The following is a 24,505-nucleotide window of genomic DNA, read 5'->3' as shown; positions in this document are numbered from 1 at the left end:
CTATCTTTGCCTCTACCTTAACAATCTAATCATTAAACACAGTCTTACTATTTTACCTATAAATTCTGTTAGAGAAGCCTTTTTTACAAAGCAATTCATGACCTTCTAGTGCCAACTACCCAAAATATGTAGATTGTCTCTCCTCAGCTCTCTTCACACTCTAGAACCCCTTGTTGAGTACATTTTGCATCAGGAAGATTTTATAACACGTTTCTAGCAGCACAGCTATATTTGGTGTGCTTGGACATTGTACTATATCACACACTGGGATTCCTGCTGATGTAAAATTGCTATTTATTACATTTCTTGTTCAAAGTATTCTGCCATCTATATGGGTTAAACAGAAAAACATCTTGCAGTTAGTTTAAGAAACGTGATTGAGCTGTTAAAAGTATTATCCAATTAATTTTAGAAAATTTCAGGTTAGTGTTCAGATCTGTGGTAAAGTGAGGTCCGCAGCTGGTTGGCATTTTAAATAAATAATCACGAGAATCGAGTCTTCAGGAGGGGGCATGGTAGTGTGGCGAGAGCGGATCCCGTGCGCAATGCGGGAGCAGACAGCCCTGCATTTAGTGCACAGGTGCAGGATCGCCCACAACCCTAATTGACGCTGGAAACTACTGATTGCTGAAGCTCTGCCTTGTCCCTGCATTTAAAAAGGGAAGCTTGAGTGTGAGAGGGAGAGTATCAAAAAAAAAAGGAGAACGAACTAGGAGGTTAAAGTGAGAAGAAAAGAGGCAAGAGTATGAGAGGAAGCCGGTGTTAAGAAAGGAAGCAGACGGATGGGTATGGAGTCCCAGAAAGGAGTGTGTCTGGCCAGTGCTCAGGAGGGGGCTGAAATGGTCACTTCTGCAGAGCAATCAAGTAGCAGGAATGACCATTGTGCTCAGGAATGTGCTCTTGCTGGGAACAGCCAATGGACTGGCATAGGTGGGAGGACAGGGAGCTCATGCTTGGAGAAGCCGACGTACTGGTAGAGGTACGAGTGGAACAGGGCTCGGGGGTTGCCCAGGGACGCCGAGGATGTGGCAACAGGGACACGAGCCAGAACAAAAGGTTGTCTGTGTCTGCTAGCAGACTTCTCCTCGTTCTGCTAGATCAGCTTAGAGATAAGACCAGGAGGAGTCGGTTTTAAATGGGCACCAAAGCTAGTGTTTTTAAAGAAGCTTCCTGCTTGTGTTTTAACCTCTGATTTTAAACGATATTGATTGGGACTGTTTTAACCTCCACTTTCACTTCTTTTATGGATTATTTATTTATTAACTTTTGAGAACTGCACTTTTTGAACACTTGCTTTTGTTGAGTTTTTAATAAAAAGCACTTGCACATTTCACCATCCCCTTGCTTGGTGTGTTTTGTCCTCATCTGCTCAGCTCATCCTGGTCATGACTATCAACGTTGTCGAGTTCAAGAGGCTCTCAAAAATGGAAGTGGGAGCATGTTGCTGACCTGCATGATCACAAGATCCAATGTAATGTTTACATATTTCAATGAAATTCTTACTTTCACGGTGGTGGTGTTTAATGTGTTCCAACACTGATTACTCAAAACACCACACCACAATGGGAGACAAGTTCTTCTGGTCTGTATTCATTAAGATAGTTTTCTTTCATGCAAAGAGTAACACTGTAGTTGTGTTTTTGAAGCAGGTGAGGAGCTTTGATTCACTTAGTGTGGCATTAAAGATGTCGATGAAAATACAGTGGAACCTCAGTTTGCGAGCATAATTCGTTCCGGAAATGTGCTCGTAGTCCAAAGCACTCGTATATCAAAGTGAATTTCCCCATAAGAAATAATGGAAACTCAGATGATTTGTTCTACAACCCAAAACTATTCATATAAAAATGATTAATACAAAATATAAAGTAAAAATACATAAAACAAATTAACCTGCACTTTACCTTTGAAAAGAATCATGGCTGGTGTGAGTGAGTTTCTAAACTCTTGTGGGACTGCACCCAATGGGACGACATGCGGAAGAGCGTCCCAAAGCAATCGCAGTCTCCCAGCGCTGTAGCAGTTCGCTGTAAAAGCGAATCCGAAAAGATCGCGGACATGCTAAAAGCGCCTGCCGTCGATGGGTGATACAAGGAACAAGGAACATTATAAATGCGCAGGGCCCTGCCTGACTGCTGTGTCTGTTTCAAGCTGAATAAAGCTGGTGTTGCTAAAGTACTGAGACTCAGCTTTGTGTTTTAGTGTGCATGACGGGAACTCGCACGTCACAGCACACACGCGTGCGCAAGCACACACACACATACGAGCGCACACACACATACACACAACGCGCGAGCGAGCACACACACATACACACACAAGCGCGCGCACACACAGTCACAATGCTAATGCTGTAGTAAACAGTATACGCTCGTACGGATGTTTAATATGAGTGAGGCACGCCGACTCAGACGAAGAATAGGACACGATTGCCCACAATCCCGCAGCGAGAGAGAGAAGAACCATCAGCTCAGTTGTGATCACATGACATTCAGCAGACAAAGAGTATACATACTACTCGTACTGCAAGACCTCGCTCGTTTATCAAGTCAAAATTTGTTAAAAATTTTTGCTTGTCTTGCAAAGCACTCGTAAACCAAGTTACTTGCAAACCGAAGTTCCACTGTATCAATTATTTAGATACTATAGGTTATAAAATGCCCTAAAATTACATCTAGACATCAACTCATTTATAAATCCTCTTCACATCATTCAAAGAAACAAAGGATAAACTATGCAGTACTGCATACCCAGGCATTTCCACATTGTCCCTCCTTCCTACAGTAGTTCTTACACAAAGTACTTCATTGGTTCAGCATAGTTTCAGATTATGGGGCTATTGTGATGTACAGTATGTCATGTGTAATATTTGTCATATCCAGCCAAACTGGATAAAAGCGTCATAAAATTTGATTTTCAGGGCCACTCTGCAATTCAATTGTAAATAGTTTGCAAGCCTCAGGATAAGAATAATAAAGTGAGGAAATAAGTGAACCAATAAAGGATTTTTTTTACTCTTTCTAGTTTAGTTACATAACTGCAGTTAAAATATTAAATAATCAGATCACATTTTGGTAAGGTAAAAGATACCTCACTATGATTCCCCTCAGATCAGAGGCTTAATCTTGTCATATGGTTCGTCTGTGATTCAGCTTGTTTATTTAAATGTTTAATAAATTCCTTTTAAAGTATTCCAGTCTCTTCACTCTGCTGCCTAAAAAATCAAAGTGACACAGACTAATTTTTGAATCCTCTTCACTGTCGTTATTTATTGTTTTTAATAATAAGTTTTGTATTGACTACAAACACTAATCAATCTATTCACCTACAATAATTCAACGATACTCTGATGAAAGTTAACTTATTTTTAAACTCAATTTACCATTTTCCCCAGGACTCAAAGCTAATCATTCAATGTCACATATAATCTTCTCTATACCTCTCTCACCTGTTTCAGACATGCACTTCTTGAAACATAAGGTGGAGTAGTGGCTCTGAGGCTAGGGATCTGCACTGCCAATCAGAAGGTTGCCGGTTTGAATCCCATAAATGCCAAAGAGGGACTCTGTTGGGCCCTTGAGCAAGACCCTTAACCTGCAATTGCTGAGTGCTTTGAGTAGTGAGAAAAGCGCTATATAAATGCAAAGAATTATTATTATTATTAGCATTAAGAGCTGAAACATTGATCCTAAACTTGCTTTTTTTCTTTTAAAATCTTTAACTTAGGATTAAGTTTCACCTAAATTTGATTAAGCAAGTTTAACAATGCCATGTTTTGATAATATTATAAAACAACTCTTATGCAGCCCCATTGTACCTTTAGTACTGTTTGAAATAATGCAGTTGTTGAAGTGAGATAATGTAAAGCTTTTTTATATAACAACACAAATGGGTTGGACAGAATGTAGGTTGGAAGTGTGGGAAAGCACCAACAATGCCTTTTCAGCTAAATCATTCAGCCTCCCTTCCCAGTAACACTTTCTATAACTCTTATTTGATAATATACAATTCCAGCTTTCAGTACATTGCCACGTCTTTAGAATGTATTTTATCTATCCATCTACTTATAATGACTCACTAAGTATGCACCGTTTTTATTTAGACAGGTTTGCTGGGGCATCGGGTGAGAAACAACAGAAGACAAGACAAGCAGGGTTCTTACCTTAACAGAACAGCCCACACTTGAAACTGAATTAACTAGAAAGTATAAAATGATAATGGTAAACCTAGTTCAGTGTATGTCATAGCCTCCAAAGTCAATGACCTAAGATCTGTGTATGAGGAAATTGTGAAGTTTAGCTTAACCATTATTACTGTATCACTTAACAGGCTAAAATGAAGCATTGCAATATTTAAACATTTATAAATGAAAGATCAAGTTTTATTACAGTGCAGCTACATAAGTATGGAGGTACACCGTGGTGCAGGCATATCTATCCAGTGCCCTCAGATGACAACACTGTTTGAATGAAAGACAGTTGTGAGGTGAGTAGAAAAACTGGATCAATAGGAAACTGGAAAGACCTGGAGAATGAAAGTGGTAGAAAAGCACAAAGACAAAAGAGATTAGGACAAAAGCAGATTGCAGGTTTATTGCTTTTGTTATTTTGTGCAACTATAGAAGAACAGAAAAAGCAAGAGGGTCAGACACAAGGGTTTGTGGTACAGCAAGTTAGGGGTCTCTGGTGCTGAGTGATTTTTTTTTTTATAAAAAGAGTGTGGCTCGGGCTTGGTGGATATGTGTTGTGAAGGACAACCGGCGGTTCAGTACGGTCAGGACATCCTAGAACGGGAAGAAGGGAGAAGAGCAGCCTTTTCAGAGCACTGCCTCCACCGGGACGCTAGGTTGCAGATCTCTTGGATGGCAACAGTTCCCCGAATTCCCTCAGCGCATCCTGGGACATGGAGTTTGTTTCCTCAGCCCTGTTGGGTGCCATGGGTGCCACAAGGGGGAGCTCACAAAGAACCTGGGGACTCCTATGGTTACTACAACCTGGAAGTTTTGGAGTCACAAGGACGGAAGCCCGCAGTACTTCCAAGCCACTTGAGGAAGGATGATGTGGCGTTTGACCCGTAAGAAGAGACACTTCCGGGTCATGGACTATTTAAAGGACTGGTGAAGACCCAGCAAACTGAGCCAGAGTTGGGTGGTAGAGTGACGGAGCTGCTGGGAGGAGTGGAGGATTGTGTTTATTGTATTATTGATTTGTGAATTGTGGAGTGTGTGGTGCTTTGTGCACTTTATTTGAAGAAATTATTAAAGAATTCTTCTTGGTGCTTTTACAAGTGTGTCCTGGACGTCTGTCTGTGGGGTTTCACAGGGCAACAGTGCCTCTAGCGTCCACAGTGTGTATCACTGGAAAGCTGTGTAGCTGCAGGGTATGCAGTAGGCAAACTGGCTGATTAACTCAGCCATTCCTCATTGACACTCTGCGGGTCATTAAGCAAAGCACCTGCATCCGTAAGAATAAAAGGAGTCTGAGCAGGAGAGACGAAAAAACAGAAAAAGTGTGAGTTGTTGCAGTGGACAAGAGGCTAGGTGGTCGGGAGGCCTTGCTGTGAGCAAGAGGAAAGGCACTCTGGGGTGGGTCATGTCTGTTGAGCACTGAAGGAGGAGGAGCGGCTGAGGACTTTGAAGACCATCTCACAGATGTTGAGGGATGGTGGTGGGATGATGGAGTTGGACTCTGGGAGTCGTGGAGGGTACTGACTGAGGTGGCTGAGATGAAAGTCGATTGAATGTTGACTGTGCTCGCTGGAGTCTTAGCTCCCCCTAAGGGCCGGTTTAAACTTCATGCTCAGAATGTGTACATGCATGCATCATGGCTGCTACACGTTCTCAGTGTTCATTAGACGTATCCTCCGTGCACTTCCTCAGAAATTAACACAACATGTGCACAAATTGCAGTACCAGCAAAAAGTTGGGGGGCGTAGTGTAATCAAGTTGGAATGTGATGTAAAAGTCTGTGTTTACTATCTACATGTGACACAAAGCCGCTTTGAGGATTCTACAGGATCGATGTGCGTGCTTCAATGTTCGATGAATGGTTCAATGTGGTGAAGCAAAATGCCAACATTCAAATGCATTCGTGGTGCTTTTATATTCAAGCATCGTATATTCCCCAACATAATGAGACGATACATACATACCATCTTTTGTGCCGTCTTTTTTTTTTTGCACCTTCACAACAGCATCAGAATGTATGGCAGCGTATTTGAGCCATAGAGAAAAAAATTAAGGACATGGTGAAAAGGTCTATTTTGTGATTAAAGTGGAAATTTCGGCTTTAATCTTGAAATGTCCACTTTAACCTTGTAATTCACTTTATCATTAAAGTAGACTGTTGCAAATGTCACTTTAAAACCGACCCAATTGTTAATCGGTACATGTTTCTGGGGCTTCCTCCTGAACTGACAGCAGCAATCACCACACAGACCACATTACATTTATTATATTCCAGCTCTCTGCACATTTAGAATCCTTAGATTTATACTTGATATCACTTTCATGATGAAATGCATTAATCTATGTACATTACATTTTACAGAGAAGTCGTTAACTTTATTTAAATAATGAATACTGTTAATAATTACACATGTGGGGGTGACACAGTGGTGGAGCAGTAGCGCTGCTGCCTCACAGGAGTCACGTCGCTGGTGTTCCCTGCCTAGAGTTTGCATGTTTTCCTGGTGGGTTTCCACAGTGTGCTCCAGTTTCCTTCCAAAGATATGCAGGTTTGGGGATGCAAAAATGACGCTAGTGTATGTATGTGCTTGTATTCAGCCGTTGCCCGTCCATGGATTGTTTCTGCCTCACGCCCAATGCTAGCTGGAATGGGCACATCCCTGGATTGATGGATTTAACCATTAAACATCCATCCTTTTCAGAGACATTGTGGCAAGATGTCATTTAATGGATGTTTCAGGCAACACAGAGAAGCTGAACCTGTTCTCACCGTGATGATATCTCACACTGCCACCTGGTGGAATCTTCCATATATACGTAAAGTATGTGTACAAATATAAACAATACAATGGTTGCGTAGCAGTAGCGTCCACAGGCTCACGCATCGCATCTTGTTAAATATGAACCCAGCCTTAGCGGGGGAGGTGGGAAAGAGACAGGCACTATGGCTTGCAGGAGTGTATAGAAGAAAAAGCAACTCAATTTTAGCTCTGTTTTTAGTCTTGAGTTTTACATATCTATTTACAGACGTATTGATTTATTGATTGATTTTAATGCCCACAGAAAGTTGTGTTGTTTTGGATTATTTATTAATTGAAGATTTTGCACCATACTATTTATTGGACACTGCTGGATTTTAATAAACAGTATTATGCATTTTTTCCATAAGTTTTTTGTTTGTGTTCCCATTGCACTAGTCCATCATTAATACCTGACTATGGATGTCTTGGAAACAGGAAGATGCCAGAGCTGTGGGCAACCAGGGCCTCACAGAGCTGCAAAGGATGATAATAGAAATTAGGGTTTAGCTATAAAAATCCACTGGAAACATGACTTACAAATGGCGAGAAGGTTGCAACAGCAACATGGGGGAATCAGGGTGGATAGGACTGGTAAACTCTGTTTGGCTAAATGGTGCATTCTTGTCAAACATTTTTCTTATGTTCTAATAGTAACAACAACAGCATGCTGTGCAGGCCAATTTAAAGAAATTTGAAAAATATGATTTACTTCATTATTTATTGATTGCATTATTTAAATAAGGAACTATAAAGTAAGTAATCAGTGGGTGCTTCTGTCCACTATGTTTATGTGGTCTTCATTCCATAGACACTACTTTCTTATCCTGTCCCACACAGATAAACTTTTTACATTGTGCCCAAAGGTCCTACACTAAGCTGTGCCTCTCCCTATTGCTTGATGTTATACATTTAACTGAGAAAACGTTAGCAATAGGGAATAATATGCCTAAGTTCAAAATTGCATTATGCTGTGAGTTTATGAATTTGTAAAAGTACTGCCAGCAATTGACAGAATGTAGAGATGCTCATTTTAAACTCCTGCTAACTAGTTAAGAACATTACTAAAACTAAAACTAAAACTGCTAAACAGCCTTTCTCATTCTAAAAGTGCCGGTGTGCTGCATTACAGTAGGTGTCAATGTTGAACTGAAATGAGACAAACTTAGAAACTTGATGCTGTGCTTTTAGCAAATGATTAAAATGGTCAGTTGTGATTTATCAATGCCCTCGCTTCTTCCTACACATGTGTAAAGCTTCTAAATGATTAGTAGCTTTTGTACTGCTCCCTCAACTATCATTTTAATTAATCTAAATAAAAATGACTTATGGATCATATTTAAATTTGTCACATCTTAACGGGATGTCATGAATCAAAATGTATGCTCCTTTACACGAGGTAACCTGATCTTGTAAGTCTTTAGCTTAAAGGTATAATTAATAGAGTGACCATGAAAAACTAAAAGGAGAAAAGACTGAAAAGAAATATATAAAAAACACAATCAACAGAGATAATATTCAGGTAAAAAGAAAATCAAAATATTTAAAGTCAAGAAAATCTGAACTTTACCAAAGCAGAAGGTCCCCCCAGATAAAAACTGCAAAAGTACTTTCTCTGTAAAAAGTGGAATTTGAACAAAGCAAATGGGGAAAATAAACAAAGGAAAATTGTACAAAATATCAAACTAAGCCCAAAATAAACTCTCTATACCCACAGTGTACTAATAATGCTACATGCCCATTCTCATCTCAAATATCTCAACACGTCTAAATTCTGCCTCTGTTCATCTATTGATAATTCTCTTGCTCTCCCCACTAGCATTTCAACTTGGAGGCTTTTTCCAAGCTGACCTCCTGACTACCGACTTGAAGAGGCTCTGGCCAGGGTAGAATCTGAAATCCATCTGAGGATTGCCAAAAGAGGCTGACTGCTAAGACTGCAGTCTGGTGAGCTTAGAATAACTACACCACTTAACCCTCTCTAACTCTTAAAGGGGCTGGTGTGCTTAAGCACTACTGGGCTATCTGAATCTCTCTGTTCCACTTCTTTGTTTCTCCTTCATTTTGGGATGAAGTTCAATAGCTGTCACATGTGACTGCCATCAGCTCAAAGCTTTTCAGAATACCCTGACTGTTCCCTGATGGCCCACTTTTCCTGCACTGAACAATAGAGAAACCTTCCCATCCCCAGTGTTGGTTTCTTCATAGGCTCTCCTTCATCCTGTGGCAGGCTAGTATCTGTTCTTTTACCATGTAATCCCCTTACTAGCTGAACAACCACTTGTATAATTTAAAAATACAAAAGGTATTATCAGTTATCTTGTGTGATAAGTATAATGGCACACTTAATGCAATTAACACAAGACTGCAAGCTAGAATTGCAACTATTGATTCATTTCATTCTGTTTAAGATTTATGTACCTACTGCTATGACAACTGATCTTGATAAGTCTGGGTCAAGAACTGTTACATGCCATTGGATGAGATTTTTTTAAATTATTTTTATACTGAAGATACAAAACTTACCACCAGCCAGGGAGTGGCCATATTTAATAACTCCACTTTGTGGTCCTGAAAAAACGATCTTGGCATGCGTGCAACGCAGCAATGGACTCTGGACAAGGTCCCCATTACAGATCCCAAGAAACCTAACTTGAATGTCTTTGGAGATGTGGGACAGAAACTGGAATAGCCTGAGCAAAACCCATGCAGTTATGAGGAGAACATGTAAACTATACACACAAAATAATGACTACATGAGGGATTTGAATGGGATGAATATATGGATTTTAATGGGACCTCTATACGCATTAACCTGTTCATTCTTGAGTACTTTAGTATCATATGACAGTGAGTTTAATTAATAATTTTAAGGTAATTACATCTTCATTAGAGCAATTTTGTTCATGTTTATGTCCATGTCTTGTGCAAGAAAGATATATGTTTGAGCTTCAACTGATATATTTGTCTTTAAAAGTGTCTTCTTAAACATGTAGGCTTGCAATAACAATTGAAATTAGAAAAAGAAGTCCAGATTTTATTATTAATCTAATAGAATGGACACATATTTAAAGATTTGATTACTTTCATGATCAATTAATCTATATACAACAAGGTTCTGTACGCTTAGATGGATCTTAGTTAATTGAGCCAATGGAGAATTTCATCTTCTTAAGTGACTCCTGACTGCTAGGGTGCCTTTTCTTTGCAGTAGACTTGTTCAATGTACTGTATGTCAGTCAGTCAGTCAGCCTATCTATCTATCTATCTATCTATCTATCTATCTATCTATCTATCTATCTATCTATCTATCTATCTATCTATCTATCTATCTATCTATCTATCTATCTATCTATCTATCTATCTATCTATCTATCTATCTCTTTACATGTGACTTGTCCTCCTGGACTTAACAGTGCCACTTCTGCTACCTGTGCTTCTGAAATATTAACTTTAGAAAGGCCAATAAAATGGTAAGAGGTATCAACATGTAATTGATTAATAATTACAGTGTGCACATGTTTCATAGAGGTTTCAGGGTCGTTGAGGTTATCTGAGTGAGAAATACTTGGTGCATTCTCATACAAGCCAAACACAGTATAATTATTGCCATTATGTGACAAGTACTTTGAATGTGGCTCCATCTGAGAAAAATTCAATCTGTAGGAAAAAGAATAAAAAAAGCACTATTCTGTCCTGACATTCGGTACCCGCTGCCTCTGCTTGTCGGCTTTAAAACTCAGCAGGAAGCAAATTACTAGTTGTTGAGTGTGCACTATAAGTCTTTAACATTTTAACAGAGATTTTCATCTGTTTATAATGCCATTCCCAACCCAATCTTAAAATATGTTTTTTGTCTTCTTGCAGAAAAATAAGTCTCAATTACTCCTCCATACATGTGCTTGTTTTTTGCTGCATTACGGTACTACATGCCATGAATTATTCAGATTTTCAGTTGTATGACAGGCCATTTTTGTATAACATACAGTATCTTTGTAATAGAAAAAAATACAACGAAATAAAGAAAGCACCCCTAAATGTTCAGTCCTATTTGTACAACAGATAAAAGCCTGTTTTTCTTCTGCATGCCATCCTGAATTGAAGAGGATCAAATTAGTGTTCAACCAGCACTAAAACATACTGGCAATATATCAACAAAAACACAACTGTATCATTCTACTAATCTTTCATTTGCTTTTTTTTTCTTTTGGCAATGAAGGAAAGGAAAATTGATGCACTGATATTGCAATCGCTCACAACACCATGAAAATTATAAAATTCAAAGCAGCAAACACAGAGGAAAACTAAAGCCACAATATGGTGCTTATTTTTGTATTACTGCCAATATCTCTTTAAAGTGGATTCATAGTCTTTTTAACTTAGTTTCACAAATTAATTTTGTTAAATCAAAATGAAATTGTCCATTTTCAAAATCAAAGCCAAAATCAAACAAATATCTGAGCTGGAAATATTTCCATGTAACACACTCAATTCAAATTTAATTGGAATGTAATGAGTTATTTACAATTGATGAGCTTTTTATTCACACCATATTAGCCCTGAAAAATTAGAAAGGAAAATTAACATATAAATCTGATACTATCCATAATAAGAATAACATCTTAAACATAATTATTTATTAACTGCCATTATGTGTTTCATTGAAAATTAGATTAGCATGCATACATTGTTCTATAATTGGGCAATATGGGACCTGACTTACTACTCTTGGTGGACTCAATTAGAATGCCAGCTCAGACACTCTCTGCTTGTCTTCCCCATGTCTGTTTTTTCCTTTCTAAAGCCACATTATATGAATTTTTTAATGATTTGCAGTTGTAGCCTTCATGTCATAATCTTAAGGAAATCACAGCAAGTTGTAAACAGTTTCAGCATGCCCTTTATCATCAGCTGTGTAGTGTGACACCTTATGTAACTCTTGCTACATCAAAATCAGAACTGGTTTGTTTTCATCACAGTAAGTTATTAGTCATAGCGTAGGGCTCTTGTGTCTATGTGAGTTACCAGGCAATGACTGCTCAGCTGGAAGTGTGAGTGTAAGTCAATAATTATCCTTACTTTTGTGATATATTTTTTGGGTTGACTGTACAGTGTTCCCCACGCTCTTGCGAAAACATGTTATGTTTGTAGACACTGTGGAAAAACTTTGACCTTTGATCATTCAGTTTCTGTTATTGTTTAATAGGAGTAAACATGGTTGCTCCACTCTACATTTGCACCAAAAAAGAGCAGCAACTGATCAAAATCAAAACTTTACTAGTGTGATCACAGGCTCACCATTTTTCCACACGTGCTTGGAGAAAGCTGTACAGAAAACCCAGAAAAACGTTTCGCAAAAGTGAGGATAACTTATTGACTTACCTTTGTATAATGTATGTAATGCCTACAAACAGTGAGGAACATTGGTAGCTGCAAGGGAAGAAGAAAATTGAGAGTAATGAACTCTACAAATGGGAGATAGAGGCTCGTCAGATGTAGAGCCAACACAAATGTCTGTAGGCTGCTTTGTGCATTTCATACCACAACAGAGTTGTAAAAGAACATGAAAGGCAGAGATTGCAGCTTACTCCAAGTATAATTCTTTGCATTTATATAGCGCTTTTCTCACTACTCAAAGCACTCAGCAATTGCAGGTTAAGGGCCTTGCTCAAGGGCCCAACAGTGCAGAGTCCTATTGGCATTTACGGGATTCGAACCCGTAACAGTGGAACAGTGTGGTTTTCGTCCTGGTCGCGGAACAGTGTACCAGCTCTACACTCTTAGCAGAGTCCTGGAGGGTGCATGGGAGTTCGCCCAACCAGTCTACATGTGTTTTGTGGACTTGGAAAAGGTGTTCGACCGTGTCCCTCTGGGAATCCTGTGGGTGGTGCTCCAGGAGTATGGGGTACCGGACCCCCTGATAAGGGCTGTTCGGTCCCTGTACAACCAGTGTCTGAGCTTGGTCTGCATTGCCGGCAGTAAGTCGAACCCGTTTCCAGTGAGAGTTGGACTCCGCCAGGGCTGCAGTTTGTCACCGATTCTGTTCATAACTTTTATGGACAGAATTTCTAGGTGCAGCCATGGTGTTGAGGGGGGTCTGGTTTGGTGGACTCAGGATTGGGTTACTGCTTTTTGCAGATGATGTTGTCCTGTTTGCTTCATCAGGCCATGATCTTCAGCTCTCTCTGGATCGGTTCGCAACTGTGTGAAGCGGCTGGGATGGGAATCAGCACCTCCAAATCCGAGACCATGGTCCTAAGCCGGAAAAGGGTGGAGTGCCCTCTCAGGGTTGGGAGCGAGATCCTGCCTCAAGTGGAGGAGTTCAAGTATCTCGGGGTCTTGTTCACGAGTGAGGGAAGAATGGAGCGTGAGATCGACAGGCGGATCGGTGCAGCGTCCGCAGTGATGCGGGCTCTGCATCGGTCTGTCGTGGTGAAAAAGGAGCTGAGCCGTAAGGCAAAGCTCTCAATTTACCAGTCGATCTATGTTCCTACCCTCACCTATGGTCATGAGCTATGGGTAGTGACCGAAAGAACGAGATCGCGAATACATGCGGCTGAAATGAGTTTCCTCCGCAGGGTGTCTGGGCTCTCCCTTAAAGATAGGGTGAGAAGCTCAGTCATCCGGGAGGAGCTCAGAGCAGAGCCATTGCTCCTCCGCATCAAGAGGAGTCAGATGAGGTGGCTCGGGCATCTGATCAGGATGCCTCCTGGATGCCTCCCTGGTGAGGTGTTCCGGGCACGTCCAACCGGGAGGAGGCCCTGACGAAGACCCTGGACACGCTGGAGGGACTATGTCTCTCGGCTGGCCTGGGAACGCCTCGGGATTCTCCCGGAAGAGCTAGAAGAAGTGGCCAGGGAGAGGGAAGTCTGGGTATCCCTGCTCAAGCTGCTGCCCCCACAACCCGACCTCGGATAAGCGGAAGAGGATGGATGGATGGATGGATGGATGGGATTCATCCCTAGCCTCAGAGCCACCACTCCGCCGTATGCAAAAGTATGCCAAAATGAGATAATATAAAGGTACTTCTGAGGTGCAATGTAAGATTTGGAGCCATGATAAAAAGTTGTGAGGGTATTGTGCAATCAGTCATTGCTTGCATTTCTAGTCTTATTAGTTAAAATCCTCACAATTGTTTTAAGCCCAATGGCGGGATGCGATGCGAGCCTTAGAGATGTCCATACACAACAACACAGCATGTCTCAGTGGAATTAATTGATCTAAATTGGCCAGGCATGATTGCGTAAGGGTGTGACAAGGACTGTGCCATGTGAAAACTAGTACCCTGTTAATGGTTGTTCCCTGCACAGGATAAACTCCCACTCTCTACAACCCTGGAGTAAGCTAAGTGGGTTCAGCTAATATAAGGGTACAATGTTCCAGAATCAAGTGAGACAATCATTGAAAATGCTGTCATAAGATCAATCAAAATAATCTCTTGATAAACATGTTACCAACATTTTTGCCCACAACTGAGAGAAAGAGTGTGCTGAAATCTTATTGATATGATGCACCACTATGGGTAGAGTTCTTTCTGTTTTATTTAAAATATAAATCATGCCTTTGATGAATAACATGGGAAATTATTGGTATCTAAATCATTTTAATTTTTTTGTTTTATAATAACATTGACTTTTAATGTTCATTAACTTTTCTGATGTTTTACCTTCTACTTGAAGTAGAATAAAATAGTAAACGCAGAAAGCCCAGGGCTTTCTTTTTTTTCACAGAATGCTTACTGCAGCCCATTGGCACTTCATTTATCTCAGAAAATCAATACCAGAAAGTACAATGAAAACAATCAGAGGGTAATTTCTGGAAAAAAAAATACTATTGTAAAAAATGACTTATTGCCCAATTGCATTTTGTATCTAATTTTACATGCAAGGAGATAAACACATGTAACATACACCTAGAAGTAAAGCAGAAGTAAAACATAAAGTAGAAGACAAATATAATATAAAGTACAAGTAATATAATATTTCCATCCAATACAAATCCTGTTGAACTTCAGCATGCTCTTTTTAAAGAATTAAATTCCTTCACTAAAATAGGTTTCCATGAACTCCGTGGAATAATTTCTCAGCTAAAACCTTCCACTTGTGTCCTTCACCAAGTCCTAACAGAATTTTTTAAAGAAGTCTATTATGTGCTAATTAATAGTGTACTTGACACAGTGAACTCTTCATAACTCCTCTATTCTTGACAACGTTAGACCTATTTCTAACCTGCCTTTTTTAAGTAAAATTCTAGAAAAGGCAGTTTTTCCATCAATGAAATGATTATTTAAATAAACATTCTTTTCTTGATCATTTTCAGTGAGATTTTAGAACAATTAAGTAATAAATGACGTGAGGGTAAGTGTGGACAGAGGCCACATATCTGTTCTTGTTCTACTAGACCTGAGTGCATCATTTGACACCACAGACCACAGTATTCTAACAAATCACCTTAGTCAAAGGATGCGCCTCTCAGCCAGTGTCTTCAACTGGTTTCAGTCTTATTTAACAGGTAGGAAATTCTTTGTCAATTGTAATGATTGTAGTTCAGAGATTCATGATATTGTATATGGTGTACCAAAAGGATCTATTCTGGGTCCTCTGTTATTTTCAATCTATATGCTCTCATTAATAATAATAATAATAATAATAATAAGTTGAATTTATAGAGCGCCTTTCACAAACCCAAGGTCGCTTTCTATACAGAGGAAACAATAATCACACAGAAGACAAAAATTCGTTAAAGAGGAAAGTTTTGAGTTTAAAGGTGGAGAAAAAGGAGCAATCTTGGCGAGACTGAGGAAGAGCGGTTCAGAGTTGAGGGGCCGTAACACTGAAGGACCTGCCTCCCAGGGTGGAGAGTCTCGTGTGTGGGACAGTAAGGAGATTACTGCTTGAGGACCTGAGAGAGCAACAAGGAGTGTATCTCAAAACACAAGGTGAACTACCACAGCTATGCAGATGACATGCAGCTTAACCTATGTTTAGCACCTGATGACCGTGATGATCTAGGCTCTCCGACTCATTATCTGTCTTGTATTTCTGAATGGATGAGTAGTAATTTCCTCAAGCTAAATAAGGAAAAAACTGAAATCTTAGTCATTAGTAAAATGGAAAAAATAAGGATATTAGAAATACAAGTCAAGGCAGAATAAAGAACGTTGGTATAATCATGGATTCTGAACTAAACTTTAAATCGGATATTAACCATATTACTAAAACTACTTTTCCATTTAAAAACAATTTCAAAATTTAGACCTGTGATGACACTGCAAGCTGCTGAGAAATTACACTTTAGTTTTTACTCTGCTAGATTACTATAATGCACTCCCTAAGTGGTCTACCTAAGAAAAACAGCAATCAGTTGCGGTTAGTCCAGAATGCATCAGCAAGAATATTAGCCAAAGAAAGAAAATCTGAGCACATTTCTTCTAGAATTGACTAAAACACTACTAATGGCAAATAAAGCCTTAAATAATTTTGCTGCTTTGTATATTTTAGAGTGCCTGTCCCCTACACACCAATCTGTAACCTTAGATCTTCTAAAACCAACCTGTGTTTTCATCAAAGAGCCAAACATAAAAAGAACTAAACAAACAATAAAGGAAGTACTTCAGAACATTTATGTTTAGGAGAATGCCCAGTGGGTTCTGGGTGGCCTTTTTTTGGCCTTGGAACCCAGAAGATTTTATTTTTTTTCCAGCAAAACTGGATTTTGTTTTCTGTCCACCCTGACCACCTGACCTTATCATTGGACTTGCAATTAGAGACTTAAAAAACAATTCTATATTTAAGGACTCTACTTCTCTATTAATTATGCTGTATACTGTATCTATCTCATGTAAGCGCGCACTATTTATTTTTTGTATTTTATTTTTTCACTTTTTTAATCTACATTTAATTTGTTTTTTCTTTGCTTGTTACTCTTTCTTTGACATCTTGTAAAAACACTTTGAGCTACATTCTTTGTACGAAAATGTGCTATAGAAATAAATGTTGTTGTTGTTGCCTGTACAGAAGATTTGATGTTAAATGGCAATACAGCAGGAAAAAGCAGTAAGCATATTACAAGAATGGTATTTGCAGTTACAGGGTATACTGAAGCAGACGTGACCCATGGCAAGATGATTTCAGTGGTTGTCTAGGGAACAAAACCATAGCAGTACATTGGGGACAAAGTACACACCAGTGACACAGGCAATTTAGAAAACATCTGCCAGTTTGACAGTGACATGTGAAACATTAAGAGGCAAGTAAAGCCTCCTACAACAGCTCTTAAACTTGAGGTCATTGAGCAATGTGCTGGCAGGGATATCTAGTGGTATAGCTATTCTGGTGCTGCCCATAATTAAGGATAAAAAGAATAATTTTGCTAAGGGAAGTGTAGATATGAGCCATCATATCAGCCACAACAATAAATCAAGATCTGCTAAACTGGAGATGGAACCTATGAGAAAGGTAAAAAGATGATGGTCCCAATGATAGTATGATTAAGAGGAAGGGCCAGAATACTTGAAATTCATTGGAGATGAACAGTGGAAGGCAGTTTCTTCATAGCCCTGAATTTCCTGCATTTATCATATAGATAGATAGATATGTGGCCAAAGGCAAGGTCCTCAGTCCAACCTAGTCACCAAACTACATTTTAAGAATAAAGCAATCGAAAAAATCTCTTTGTACTCTTTGAATGAAGAGTTAAAATTGAGATTTATAATAAGCAATTCTTCAGCAGTTGTTTTGGTAAAGTGCTCTGTGATCACTTTGAAGATGGAAAAGCACATATTATGAAAATTATTTTGATGAGATTGCAATTTACAATGGAAAAGAACATGAAATGGTTTGCTTTTCTCTGAAAATAAATTTGAAATTGTGTTTAGCATTTCATAGCGACCAGTGATTACAACTGATTTGTTGTCAGCTTTTCTTGTTATTACATCAGTGACTTCAATAATGACAGAATTATTAAAGATGGAATGCAAATAACAAGATGAGTACAGGCAGTGTTTCGTTAACTTTGGCTAGGAAGAAATATATATTAAAAGCGTACAATGTTACACTATATTTTAAACACACATTTTCTGTAAAGCAAACAGTATTTTGCTAGTGGTGTTGTGCATAAGTGAACTTTGATATTGACTGGTGTTCCATCCACACAAGGTCTAGTTGAATTTGCTCCCAATGATCCTAGATGAGCCTGTAAACTAAACAACTTTAAATTGAATTAAGTAGACCTAAAATGGTTACATTATGCATTATACATAGCAATTAAGATAAGACTAAATTATTAAATACGCAAAATGGAAATATAACAGTAATGCCTAAACAGAAAATAATGAATGGTTGAAAAAGTAAATGGGTATATTTTTTTCAAATAAAATATGCCATCTGTTATAAATTATGAATAGTAAATACATTAAGTAATGATACATCTCCAATTTAATGTGCACTACTACATTTTTGACTGTAAATAGCACTGCATACTTTTTACTAACATGCAACCTCCTATCCAACAGGAGTATCATAATGTAATAATGCTGCTGGTTAACATAACAATCTCAGAGCTCCACACAATCATATAATAATGCATTCACCGTTACACGATTACCATTTAAATAGTCTAAATGTTGCAGACTTTACTCAGTAATTAGCTTATTTCTTTTATTTTAATCCACAAAAACAATCTATTTATTTACCTTCAGCTGCTTGCAAAGTGTCCTGAACAAAGTTTTTAACTTCGTCTGCCCTTTTCTTAGTTCTTGCTGCATCTGCATCTGTTTGTTCTCCATCAGCAGATACTTTTGTGGCCTGGAATACGGTGAAGGATGAAATAGCTTAAAGTCTCAAGTTTAAAGTCTTTTTATAGTGAATAGTAATCTAAGCTATAACTTTTTAAAAACCATGCCTAAAATAACAAAGACATAAATATCAGATAATTATATTATGAATTATCCATCAGTGTTCAAAACAACTTTGTTTACTTCAAGGGAGAAGGGAGTTGGATAGTATCCTAGCAGTCACAAGGGCAAGACAGGGGTCAGATTCTGCATATAGATAATCGGTTTTCATGATATTTTTGTGACATTATTACTATTAGTAGTAGTGATAATTAGAATTAGTATTAGTATTATTAGATTTCTTATTCTTCTGGTTGATGACAGTATGAAATCACCAAGTCATGGTTACTTAGCTAGACTGGTCTGGGCACATTAGTCGGCAATGTACATCACAGCAGTCATCCCCTGTCCTAATCAAAGCAGGCATAATAAGGCATCAGCTCTTAATGTGGCCATTACCAGAAACTCTTTTGACAATCTTTTTTATTAGCTCTTTTGCTTCTGTTGTGCATTTGCTCATGGTTATTGAAATCTTTGAGTATGACTATGTTATACTTTATGCTTATTTTGGTTTATTTCTGTGGTGGTATTTGTACCCATTTGGAGTCAGTATAAATATGTGAATGCATAGTAAAGTAAGGTCATGGGGACTAGGTTAGTGTAGTTTTAGCTTCTTTTTTAAGATTAGCATTAGCGCCTGCTACATTGAATTTTCATCATGGCAGAAATAACATTTATTTTTATGTTTTAGTGCTTGCTGATCATGATGGTAGAAACTTTTCAGATAAATAAACTGATAAATATAATACGATTCCAATCCATTGGCCAGATGTATTCATGCACACATACCAGCCATTTATGAGTCACTGACCAACAGAATAACTGTAGAAAGAACCCTAAAGGAAACTCAATTGAAAACAAGAAACACATGCAGACTACATAGAAAAGGCAACCCAACTTAGAATCAAGCAAACAGCCTACGCAGTATATGATATACCAATAAAAAAGAACATTGTATCTCAAATGAAAGATTTGATTTAACATCAAAATGAATTTACCGTTTTACCACCTTGAATGCATTTTATTTAAATCAACCATTTCATTTTTACTGTCTCAATGACTTCATGACTTTAGGTTTGTTGTTTTCTTTTTGTTATAAAGGTTATAATAAGATTTGTATAAAACATCTTCCAAGCATATTAATTTATCAGGTTGTTATCATTTCCACCTAACTTTCTGAAACTTAGCTAATTAAACTGTACATTAGTGAATACAGGGGTAAATGTATCCTGCTTCGAACTTGTGACTGAACATGCTCTGAACATAGCCGGTTAATGCATTGCATCTCATTGCTGCTGAGATATGCTCTTCTTGGTGTGCTAACACACAAAGATGAGACAGCATAATAAAGCTCTTTCAATAATCAATTGTTCATTTTAGTTTGAAAAGCATTGTTTATAGATTGAACACATTTGGAAACTTTTTGGACGGATGGATAATGTTAATTGATGTTAATCACAAGGATGGCTGTCAGTTATAGTACATTCCTCCATGTTCTGAGAGGGAAAATCTGTCATTGCTGTTTGGATTAATTAAACTCAATTTGAAATGTGAGTCGTTAACATTTGGAATATGTAAGAATAAGAGAAATATGTCTTGAGAGGATCTCATTCAAACACAATCACTCTCTGACACCTAAAATAAGCATTGAAAAGCTTAAATGACTTTCATGTAAGAAAATTCTCAGTTTGTGTAAGAGAAAAGTCCCGCTCTTAAACAGAAGTAATAACCCTGTTGTAAGCCATGATACAGTGTTATTATCATTTCAAATGAATGGTTCTGCAGACTGTGCCTGTTGTATAGCCTAATCCTTTTTCTTTCACCGAGTAATGGCTGCAGTGCTACTATTACTTTTTAGTTTAAGAGTAATCACAAAAATATGTGCAAACATAATATGGATTACACATTAATCTTACAAAAAACAAATAGACAAACTAATACAGTTCAGCAAGTTTTACAGAGAGATCGATGCATACCTTAAAACATATGCTTTGTTGAGATTTTCTTTGTGTTAAAACTAACAGCCATTTAGCTGAAGAATATTTAGAGGCGCTCCAACTTTTTTTCTTTTGAAAGTTAGGTGGATCTGACAGATTACATTTTAATAAAATATTTCTAGTACAACTGAAGGGCATTTGGATAAGGTAGTACAGTGCTATGAATGGGATTTGCAGTTTTTAAAATGTATTATTTCAATAAATGAATAAGTAATATGCATTAAAACCCCTTTATTTTCTTTGAATAGTATAAAACCTTTTCTGTGGCAAAGTTACTGTAATAAAGTAACAGCACAGAATTACAAAGCAAGGCTTGCATCTACTAGTCATATAATGAGATTTTTCAAATTCTTTCATACTATCTCTTATCACACTTTGCATATTTTGTTGTTGACAGAAGACAAAAATAAAAATGAGAAACAATAAAGTAGTTGAAAAGAATAACAGTTTCTGAATTTAAATGAATAATGTTGTTTTTCCTTCAGGAACATAGCTTAAATTAACTATGAAATATCACTTTAACACACAGTCACCCAAAAGTGATTAGGGCATGGCTTGAAAGGTTGTTATGCAGCAATTGCAGTCCAAAAAACTTAAATATTTGCATCTTACCCGGCTTAAAAGCTCATCCATTTCCGTTATTAATGTTTTTAGGTTACGGTCAGCCAATTGTAAAAGCCTTTCTGGTGCTTTCTGTGGTGACAGCAGGTGCTGGAAGGCAAAATACATGTAGTTAGCACTTATGACAAATTAAATCTTAAAATGCCCTGGTCTGAATGCAAACTTTCCTATTTAACACTTAATTATATAAATTCATACAGAAACTAATATGAACAATTCAATAGATATTTGTAGAATCATGTTGGGACTAGGAATACAATTAATTTTCCAGTTTTAGGAGGAGGGCTAAAAGAATCAATAACAGGTGACTTATGTGGCCTTATTGCAACTCAGCCACCACTGTCTATTGGTGCTATGCCTCGTAATTATGTAGGGTATCTCACTAGTTCTAGTAGCAGAGGTCCAGTATAGGACTAGAGGAAAGACACCAGAGAGTGATGGGTAATATATTAACAATCCCCCATCCAACAGGTGACAGCTGAGAGAGCCATGATAAGTGCCCTCCAGTCCACAAAGTTACCAACAGGACACGCTGCATTGGACTTGCCTGTCCTTTTAACTGAAAGGCGAGTCCATGGAACAGAGCTACCAGAGGAAGTTCTAGGTCATTCCTCACGTTGGAAGATGTTTCTAGCCAGTGCTTAAAAGCCCTTTCTGGCCAGTTTCCCTCATTCAGGAAGTAAGGAGGAGCTCTAGTAGAAGGGAAAGGAAAGTTAAGGTGAGGCGAGAGCAGGTGGAGACTCTTAGCAAGGCTCCAAAAGATAAGCAGGGGGACTAGTCAGTAGATCACCAATAGATATGGATGTACACTGTGATAAGAAGGCCCAGAATGATGTTATGGTCTTGTTTGCTTTTTTGTAATGTTTTGTGTCTTTTATCTTCCATATCTTGAATCTTTGAGTTATTATTATTATTGTTATCAGTTTAATTAAATAATTCTCCATTTTTTACTAATTGTGTATTAACTATATTTGAATTGAAGGATGGCTCAAGAGTGTCTCCTAATGAAAAAGATTACCATATATACACATTGGCTGTATATGAAAAATAACAGTATATAGTAATGTACACAGTAAAATGTATACTAATATATTGTGACGTGCGGCCACGGCCATTACCTGGCCAGGACACCAACAGAATGGAAGGACTGGGGGAGAGGGCATAGATGAGGCAATACCTTCCCTGAGATGCTAGAGGGCAGCCCTCCTGGGCAGCTGAGTTGGAGTTTGGTACAGCCCTGTTGGGTTCTGTAGGGGCTGCCAGGGGGAGCTGCGGAGCCCTATAGTGGACATCTACCTCACCTGGGAGTGATTCCAGGTAATCTTGATGAGCTACCTGGAACACTCTCTGGACCTGAATAAAAGGAGCCACCTTATTCCATATTCAAGGAGCCAGAGTCGGGATGAAATGGACGAAGCTTGCTGGGAGAGGAGTGGAGGCAGAGAGAAGGAAAAAAGGACTGTGCTGTGCTTTATGTACTGCGCTGTGGGGAGCAGAGAAAATCATTCCCCAGCTGTAAATGAATAACAACTTGTGTCCTGCCTGTCTGTGTTGGGGTTAGGGTGGCTGTATGTGCCCCAGTGGTCCACAATATATATATATATATATATATATATATACAGTGCATCCGGAAAGTATTCACAGCGCATTACTTTTTCCACATTTTGTTATGTTACAGCCTTATTCCAAAATGGATTAAATTCATTTTTTTCCTCAGAATTCTGCACACAACACCCCATAATGACAACATGAAAAACGTTTACTTGAGGTTTTTGCAAATTTATTAAAAATAAAAAAACTGAGAAATCACATGTACATAAGTATTCACAACCTTTGCTCAATACTTTGTCGATGCACCTTTGGCAGCAATTACAGCCTCAAGTCTTTTTGAATATGATGCCACAAGCTTGGCACACCTATCCTTGGCCAGTTTCGCCCATTCCTCTTTGCAGCACCTCTCAAGCTCCATCAGGTTGGATGGGAAGCGTCGGTGCACAGTTATTTTAAGATCTCTCCAGAGATGTTCAACCGGATTCAAGTCTGGGCTCTGGCTGGGCCACTTAAGGACATTCACAGAGTTGTCCTGAAGCCACTCCTTTGATATCTTGGCCGTGTGCTTAGGGTCGTTGTCCTGCTGAAAGATGAACCATTGCCCCAGTCTGAGGTCAAGAGCGCTCTGGAGCAGGTTTTCATCCAGGATGTGTCTGTACATTGCTGCAGTCATCTTTCCCTTTATCCCGACTAGTCTCCCAGTCCCTGCCGCTGAAAAACAACCCCACAGCATGATGCTGCCACCACCATGCTTCACTGTAGGGATGGTATTGGCCTGGTGATGAGCGGTGCCTGGTTTCCTCCAAACGTGACGCCTGGCATTCACACCAAAGATTTCAATCTTTGTCTCATCAGACCAGAGAATTTTCTTTCTCATGGTCTGAGAGTCCTTCAGGTGCCATTTGGCAAACTCCAGGCGGGCTGCCATGTGCCTTTTACTAAGGAGTGACTTCCGTCTGGCCACTCTACCATACAGGCCTGATTAGTGGATTGTTGCAGAGACAGTTGTCCTTCTTGAAGGTTCTCCTCTGTCCACAGAGGACCTCTGGAGCTCTGACAGAGTGACCATCGGGTTCTTGGTCACCTCCCTGACTAAGGCCCTGCTCCCCCGATCACTCAGTTTAGATGGCCGGCCAGCTCTAGGAAGAGTCCTGGTGGTTTCGAACTTCTTCCACTTATGGATGATGGAGGCCACTGTGCTCATTGGGACCTTCAAAGCAGCAGAAATTTTTCTGTAACCTTCCCCAGATTTGTGCCTCAAGACAATCCTGTCTCGGAGGTCTACAGACAATTCCTTTGACTTTATGCTTGGTTTGTGCTCTGAAATGAACTGTCAACTGTGGGACCTTATACAGACAGGTGTATGCCTTTCCAAATCATGTCCAATCAACTGAATTTACAACAGGTGGACTCCAATTAAGCTGCAGAAACATCTCAAGGATGATCAGGGGAAAAAGGATGC

General features: G+C 38.8%; 1 protein-coding gene across 1 annotated transcript in view; it reads right to left on the bottom strand.

Moving 5' to 3' along the window:
- lama2 (laminin, alpha 2) overlaps positions 1-24,505 on the bottom strand; it is an 820,770-nt gene that overhangs the window by 146,146 nt on the left and 650,119 nt on the right. Inside the window, 2 exon segments of the mRNA XM_051924216.1 lie at positions 18,674-18,785; positions 21,484-21,582. Coding sequence (XP_051780176.1) covers positions 18,674-18,785; positions 21,484-21,582 — 211 coding nt within the window.

This window comes from Erpetoichthys calabaricus, chromosome 3 (genome assembly GCF_900747795.2).
Source record: "Erpetoichthys calabaricus chromosome 3, fErpCal1.3, whole genome shotgun sequence".
Classification (NCBI taxonomy): domain Eukaryota; kingdom Metazoa; phylum Chordata; class Cladistia; order Polypteriformes; family Polypteridae; genus Erpetoichthys; species Erpetoichthys calabaricus.
This window is presented reverse-complemented; position numbering and strand designations above follow the sequence as displayed.